The sequence below is a fragment of the Sinocyclocheilus grahami genome, unplaced genomic scaffold, assembly GCF_001515645.1.
Source record: "Sinocyclocheilus grahami isolate Dianchi unplaced genomic scaffold, SAMN03320097.WGS_v1.1 scaffold679.1, whole genome shotgun sequence".
NCBI classification, from domain to species: Eukaryota; Metazoa; Chordata; class Actinopteri; order Cypriniformes; family Cyprinidae; genus Sinocyclocheilus; species Sinocyclocheilus grahami.
Window position 1 is genome coordinate 696,297 of NW_015505858.1, and position 7,745 is coordinate 704,041.

Here is a 7,745-nt window from a genome sequence, read left to right on the forward strand (position 1 = left end):
GTCTAGTACTACAATTCCACATGTGTTTTTATATTTTTATACAGAAAAAAACATATTGACATTTTTAAAAATATAACTTGACAGTCATATTTTTAAACGACTTAGCCTAAAAAGAAAAAACTACACAAGAAAATGTGGGTTTTTTTTTGTCCGAACTAGGCTACTCGGGTTTTTGTTTTAAAATAATTCTCATTATTTATATATTTTTTGAGAAAGAAAACGATATATAGGCTAGGCTATATATTATAGGCTATAGGTCCAAGCTAATTTCGGATATGGCTACTGATTTTTAAATAATCTTTAAAATCGTATATAGGCCTATAACTGTGGATTTATTAGTCTATGTATAATGTGGATTTATAAAAGTGGATTTATGACCAGCCCTACAATTGTTATGTATTTAGTTCTGTTTTTTGTTGTTGTTGTTGCTCATTTCGTTACTTGTATTTAATGTAAAAGTCTTTTTTTTCTCAATTTAATTTGACAGGGATGACTTGAAGGGGAATATGGAGGCACTCAGGCACATATCTGCGTTTCGTGCTGGTCTCCACTGCGTTTAAAATGAAGAATGCGCTTGGGCGTCTGGATTTCAGTCCTATTAAATATAAACAAGCAGCAAAGCAAATATTTAACACAATATCTAGCCTACTCGCAACGCATCGCCAACAAAAGAAACACGCCGTATCTAGACGCGCTGAAGAGTGCCGTTAAAATTTCCGTAAATATGCGACTAATAGGGGACTTATCAAAAAGTCCTGACCCGCAGTTACTCTAGACTAGTAGACGAAATAAACATATTTGTTTCCAAAACAGCGGTCATAAATCACATTCTGGTTTGGCGCCGTTTGACTCCTCCTCCTCGAGCGCAGCTCCACTCACAAGCCACCGCCGTCCTGCGGTGCCATGGCAACAGTTTAGAACGTGATGACGTCTCTTCGGATAGAGTATTATGGGCTAGCCAGCATTATTGAGGCAGAGAGCTGAGGAGAAAAATAGCTGCGACTGAGGTTGAAGTAAACATGGAGCTCTCAGCCGTCGGGGAGCGCGTCTTCGCCGCCGAATCCATCATTAAACGGCGCATAAGGAGAGTAAGTGCTCACCCAGGCTGCTCGTCGGGGCTTCGGCGTTATTTGTTGATGCTCGCTCAAGTGACATTTTATACGCGGTAGGTTAGCCTAGCAGCGTTAGCTTGCTAATTTGAGTCTCCCTGTGCTTTTACCCGCAGGGACGGATGGAGTATCTGGTCAAATGGAAAGGCTGGTCTCAGAAGTGAGTGGTAATGACACGTTAACGGCAGTTGTCGCTACGGAAGGAGCGGTGCGGGGCTCCCCGAGCTCGCTGAGTGTTAGCACGGCTGAAGCGGGGACTGTGTAACGGGGCTCATGTGAACGTTAGCTGACAAGGCCAGTGACGGGAGACAGTCGAGATAAAACATTCAAAAAGCAATATCAGCTGATTAATACGGTTTATATTGGGGGGGAGGGGAGACACTGATACACAGAATATGTATCCGTTTATACATGTTTCAATAGATATTATACATGCGCATACAACATCTCTTCAAATAAGTTATAAAAATGCACGCATTAGTAATAAATGTGTAAAAAGAAAACTGTACTTTGAAATGATGTTGGGCGTTATGATTTGCGAATAATTGAGCGTGCAATTATTGGTGCAGATACAGCACCTGGGAACCAGAGGAGAATATTCTGGATGAGCGTCTTTTCGCTGCATTTGAAGAAAGGTAAACGTTTCTTCGTTATTTCTGTAATTCCGGTAGAGAAATTAAATATTTTTGGAAGGTTTAAAAATAGCTTTTCTTCATTTTTTATTGCAGAGAGCGTGAGAGGGAGATGTATGGGCCAAAAAAGAGGGGACCTAAACCAGAAACATTTTTAATGAAGGTGAAAAAAATATTTCTATACATACTTGCATGTTTAATGCATTTATTATTATTATTATTTTTAATTCTGTTGCACTTTAATGCATTGGAACCATGGTATCATGTGCTTAGATTGTTTAATTATATTTGACTTTTTTTCATAGGCAAAAGCTAAAGCAAAAGGCAAAAACTATGAGTTCAGACGGGAAATGTCTCGAGACTTGCACGTGTCATTCCCAGTAGCCGAACCGGTTGTGACGCCCAGAGCACGTGAGGGACTGCGGACAGTCGTGCCAACGATTTTCCCACCGAGCACCATCAACAGAGGCGAAAGTGTTCGTGTGCGTCCACCGGACCTTGAGAGAGACCCACTGGCTCATGGGATACAACGGCCGCTGGATTTTGCCAGCTCACCAAAAAAGCGAGGACCAAAGCCAAAGTTGCGTCCAGGAGGTTCATCCACTGAAGGTGTTAGAAGAAAGGCAGATGAACCGTTATCTTATCGACCTTCCAAAACCGAGAGATCCGGAGAGACCTCGAACTGTGATGGCATCCATTTAACCCAAAAGTTTCAAGCAGAATCCAGCCACGTTCAGAAGCAAATGGGAAGCAGGTCAAGTGACGTCAAGTTCACACATGGTGGCACCATCTTAAAAGCTGGGCTTGGTGTTTTGGGACATCGACGGAAGGACAGCTCAAGTGGTGCCATAAAGCAATCCAAGATGAAACATCCTCCCAGAAACCATCTATTTCGATCCACCGATCAAGCCAGAGAGCAACTGTCTCTGAGTTTTGTAGAGGAAACCGATCAGTCCTGGTTGCCTTGTTTGAAGAATATGGAGAAAATTGTTGTTACTGACGTAACAAGTAACTCTTTGACTGTAACCATAAAAGAGAGTTCAACAGACAAAGGTTTCTTCAAAGAAAACAGATGATCATGGGATTTTTAGTTTATGTATGTATGTATGTGTGTGTGTGTCTATGAAATACTGTAATCAAATTAGAAACAACCTACATTTCTATATCATTTCTAGTCTATAAATGTAAAGTCTTGCAATTATGTACATAATGCCAAAAAAAAAAATATCGTTTATGTTTAGCTTTCATTTCCATTCACATTTTCTATGAAAATTAAGTTTATTTTTCTATTTCCCAGATTTTATGTAAGGTACACCCGTTGGTTCCTTCTTTTGCTTGCCTTCTTCAGCTTCATTATGAATGTAGGTATAGATGCTGTTAACCCATTATTAATGTTTCAACTTAATGCACCTTTTAAGGGACATTTAGTCCCTCTTTTATGAACTTGCGGTATTTTTCTGATTAGATTTTGTATATATTTGAAGGTCCAAACGGTAGTCCGTATGAAAGCACACCCTTTAAAAAGAGTGAAGGGAAATAAGCTACATGTATAATTAAACCCGTTGTAGGCCTAAATATATAAGGCACAAGCATTTATGGTTTAGATTCGTATTTCGTTATTTTTCGTTGTTCTGTTGAACATAATTGTGGATTTAAACATTTCAATATGAAGCTGCTTTACGATCCTTTTCCGCCTTCACAAACGAAAGCGTGTTTGATTGCTACAAATCATTTCTAACTTGCAGAATACCTAAGTGATGAAATAAAACGTTTTATTACATTTAAATGATGTCCACCTGTTTAATTAACGGTCTACAAGAGTAAACAAGAGTTCAGTATTTTTGCAGAGAGAACAATGTGTATCACATCGAAAATAAGTGTAATTTAGCTATGTCTGGAGAATTTATTCAAAATTGATCACGCATATTAAAAACGCGCCATTTTATCATTTGTAAAATCATTTAATTAACGCATTTTTTAAAACCCGAAAGCCCTTTAAATCGGGTTTTTACTACAGACAGTAAACAAAGACTTAAATAAACGGTAAACCGATATATAATATTTTAAACAGCATGTCGGCATATTTGGAAAAGATTTAATAATCACCTGAAAGACTTCTACGCTGTTGTAATTACATTCAAAAAATTGTTTAAAAGTGTTCCAAGTTGTTCAATGGCGGGAAACAAGCTGGCCAAATACAATCATTCGTCGTAGCTCAGATATTCACTCCGGTTTAAACTTATTTCTATTATAAAGATAGGCTACACATAATATTATTACATACAGTTATTCAATTTTATACATTTTATCATTAAGAATAATAAGCCACCGCACTGCCGTAAGTGTCATAGCGAACAAGAATTTGTAGTTTCTGTATTTCTATTTTTAAAGATCTCTAAAGAAAGAAATGATTTCATACTGGCGCTTAATGTCTGCCAACAAAACCCACTATCAGGCATTCTCAATATTTTTCAGTAATTACAAAAATACAAAGGCTAAAATTGGTTTCACGTGGGGCGTGATTTCAAATCGAAATGTAAAATTCTGTAATAAGCGCTTGTTGAGGAAGTTCAGTCCACCAAATGCCACAAGATGTCGCCATGAACTTGATACAACAGATCCGTATTCCTGTTAATAATCCCTTTAATTCCATCTATCACTGATAAACTGTGATTTTAGCTTCAAATTAAATATTCAGACTGCTCAATGTGTCAACTGTCCCCGTGTTTGTAGCCTATGTTTTCATTGGTTTCATTTCGGACTATCTGTGTTTTATGTTTTATAATTCAAATGTAAAAATAAACATCTGAAACATTAAGAATTCAACACTTACTGAAATAAATGTGAAATTGATTCTAATGTTTTGACATTTTAAATTACCTTTTGTATTTCCTTTGAAAGAAAAGCGCTATATTTGTTTCACCGCGATGAATATCGTTTAGCTTATCGCATTAGGGTCACACGGTTTGTTTTTTTAGTCCCGACAGCTTAAATGTCCTAATATTTGACACCTATATTATTGAGAATTCGCTATTTAAAAAAGTGAACGTATATTCCCATAATCATAATCTCGGAAGTGTAAAATTAAAATTATATGTTGCTTTTACTGAAAAAAAAAAGTTATGTTACTTGCACTTTGCGACCAATATTTGCTCAATGTGCGCCCAGAAAATAGATAGATAGATATAATTCAACATTATTGGTCTATTGTTTAATTCCTTCAAGTTTATATCAAGCTTAACTCCTTTATAAGTTATAACTTTATAGCCCTATATATATATAATGAATTTGAAATTGTTTATTATTAATGTGCATGAGATAATGATTTCTTATGCATTATTAAATTGTTTTAGAGTACTTTAATTTGTTTTAAAGTGTTGCCAATAGTCCCCATGTCCACCTCTTTTACTCAGCTGATGACTAACCTCTATAACTAACTAGTGAGTGACAGATATGACAGGGTCATCACCTTTGACATGGTGCTTTTAAAGCTAAAATGTGTTCATGTATAACCTGTGTTAAATCCATCCATGTTAACAAACACATTAAGTTTTTATTAGAAATATATGGGCTTGTTTTTACACATGTAGTAACCTTTTTGAGCTTGTCAAATATGTGGGAAAAGAGTCTTTTCACTTGTATTGAAGAGTTTATTCTATTTATTAATTACAATAGCAATGTGCATGAATGAACATAAAATAATAGAAAGCTATGAATGTATAAATTAAAGTGTGAATATAGTTGATTTCATTAGATTACAATTACTGCTTTAGCCTACATTTTCGACATTATTTTAAAATATAAAATTCAAATTATCAGCTGAACATCCTTTCCCTGTATTGCGGGTTGTGGGAAGAAGGGATGCAGCAAAAACCCGGAAGCTAACAATAAATTAAAATGTCTTACCTATTAGATTGTGTTTTAGTAACGTCTACACCTACGCCAACCCTAAACCTTACAATAATGCAAAAACAGTAATTATTGTTGTACAGTATGAGAAAAATTACACTATATTGATGTGCGCACGCCCAGTAGTTTTTGCTGCATCCCTTCTAGCCTGAACCCTTTCCAGCTTCACATAGCAGGATTTACAAATTACTGTCTTAAACTTCTTATTTAAGTGATATAGCTGGCAGTGAAATATAACTGATGGGCAAATCGTTTCATATAGTTTAGAACAAGTTAAATTCTTGTGCACTTAGAAGACAGAGAATTAAGAAAATAATGATTGAAAATCCGTTTGGAAGATGTACTGATGTTACTTCATCAGTAGACGGGTGGTGTTGTCACCAAGCAAAATTCTGAAAGGAAAAAATGGCTTTATTAACAGTCAAATTGAGCAATATAATAAACGGCTGATTAATGATGATTTCAGTGCTTCCAATGGAACTCACAATGCTTGACTCTATAGTCTCACCTGACTAATGCAGCAGCGATAAGGCCACCAGTAATGGGTCCCACCCAGTAAACCCAGTGGTGAGTCCAGTAGTTGGTCAGCACTGCAGGACCCAGCGCTCTTGCAGGATTCAAGCATGTACCAGACACATCACCGCTGTAACCCACAGAAGATATTAATCTCCAGACACAGGGAATTATGTGTAACATAATCGATTAATTCACCCCACTAGTATATTAATAATGACTGTGCAGCCCACCAAAAATGGAACCAAAGGACTTTTGCTCTTGGCTTTAACTGCACCCAGTAAGACCACCATGGTAACTAGACACGTCATGGCAATTTCTCCAAATAACGCCTTCATAATAAGCTCATCAGCCTGGAGAACCGTAAATGCCGCACCTTGAGCTTGTGCATATTTCTCATTTGAGGTCATTCCCTGAAAGCAAGCATGAAAGACATGTCGAATCCGTTGAATTGAATGTTTCAAAACTGCATGTATCTTACTCACGTTGGCCATGACTGCACCAAGTAAACCTCCAGTCAGCTGGGAGATCAGGTACAGCGCCACCATTTTCAGCTCTATTCCACCACAGAGGAGGACAGCTATGGTGAATGCTGGATTGAAATGTGAACCACTGTGTCCGAAGAAAAACTAAATCATTGCATTATTCATCAATAAGATGCTTTTTATCCAAGGCAACTTCTAGGGTATGCTCAGGACTGGGACAAAACCTTTGGAGAAACCAGACTAGACCAGACCAGATCTAGCAAGCCACATCCTGGTGAAACTGCAGGGGTCAGTGGATTAATACTGTATTTATAAGAAGAAAATATAAGAGGTTAACAGTCCTGACTAATCTATATATATATTAGATATATAAGATTATTTTATATTACATGAGAACTTTATAATTAATTTTATTTATTGAAAATCTAATTTAATATAATTAAAAAGCAAAATACAATTTCATAAATATATACATCTAAAAAAAATATAGAATTAATATTCTATGAAAAATATAATAATTATTATAAAATAAATAAATTGTAATATATATATATAAATATAAAATATAATTCACAATATATCTTATAATTATATATATATAGTTTACATAAAAACAGACTTTGTAATTTAGACATATTTGATAATTATAGATAATTATATACATATATAATTATATATGTAGTTTTAAAATGTATTGAATTTTATTTGTTATATAGCAATATATAGTATTTTAATATAATGTAACAACATGTAAAATATATTTAAGAAAAATATGTATTTTATTAGGCTATATATTACATCATAAGGTGTGTTAATATGAAAAATATTATTTGTAATTTATTTTAATATATACATTTGTAAATTATATATATAATATTTTTACACACACAAACACATATATATATATAATATATATATATATGTGTGCGTGTGAAAATATTATTTGTAATTTATTTTAACATATACATTTGTAAATTATATATATATAATAATTTTACGCACACACATATACATACACATATACAGTACATACATATATATATATATATATATATATATATATATATATATATATATATATATATATATATATATAT

The 7,745-nt window shown here is 34.7% G+C and overlaps 2 protein-coding genes across 3 annotated transcripts in view; one reads left to right on the plus strand and one right to left on the minus strand.

Moving 5' to 3' along the window:
- Positions 1-929: 929 nt before the first annotated feature.
- cbx8a (chromobox homolog 8a (Pc class homolog, Drosophila)) lies at positions 930-4,498 on the plus strand. 2 transcript variants are annotated; one of them, XM_016242998.1, is made up of 6 exons: positions 930-1,088; positions 1,226-1,269; positions 1,679-1,744; positions 1,838-1,904; positions 2,047-2,837; positions 3,039-4,498. In XM_016242998.1, the coding sequence occupies exons 1-5, from the start codon at positions 1,020-1,022 to the stop codon at positions 2,815-2,817; spliced, it is 1,017 nt and encodes a 338-aa protein (XP_016098484.1). In that variant the 5' UTR covers positions 930-1,019; the 3' UTR covers positions 2,818-2,837; positions 3,039-4,498. The 2 variants fall into 2 exon arrangements, with proteins under 2 accessions (XP_016098484.1, XP_016098483.1); XM_016242997.1 differs by having other exon boundaries at positions 2,047-4,498.
- Positions 4,499-5,999: 1,501 nt separating this feature from the next.
- Positions 6,000-7,745, minus strand: part of LOC107559226 (aquaporin-8-like) — a 1,964-nt gene continuing 218 nt past the window's right edge. The window contains exons 2-5 of the mRNA XM_016242974.1: positions 6,649-6,775; positions 6,362-6,576; positions 6,159-6,293; positions 6,000-6,042 (exon numbers count right to left, since the gene is read on the minus strand). Of these exons, the coding sequence (XP_016098460.1) occupies positions 6,000-6,042; positions 6,159-6,293; positions 6,362-6,576; positions 6,649-6,775 (520 nt within the window). The remainder of the gene's footprint in view (positions 6,043-6,158; positions 6,294-6,361; positions 6,577-6,648; positions 6,776-7,745) is intronic.

Coding starts and splice junctions, on each gene's coding strand:
- cbx8a (XM_016242997.1), top strand. CDS start 1,020: ATGGAGCTCTCAGCCGTCGGGGAGCGCGTCTTCGCCGCCGAATCCATC. Junction 1,270..1,678: donor TGGAAAGGCTGGTCTCAGAA/GTGAGTGGTAAT, acceptor TTATTGGTGCAG/ATACAGCACCTGGGAACCAG. Junction 1,905..2,046: donor CAGAAACATTTTTAATGAAG/GTGAAAAAAATA, acceptor TTTTTTTCATAG/GCAAAAGCTAAAGCAAAAGG.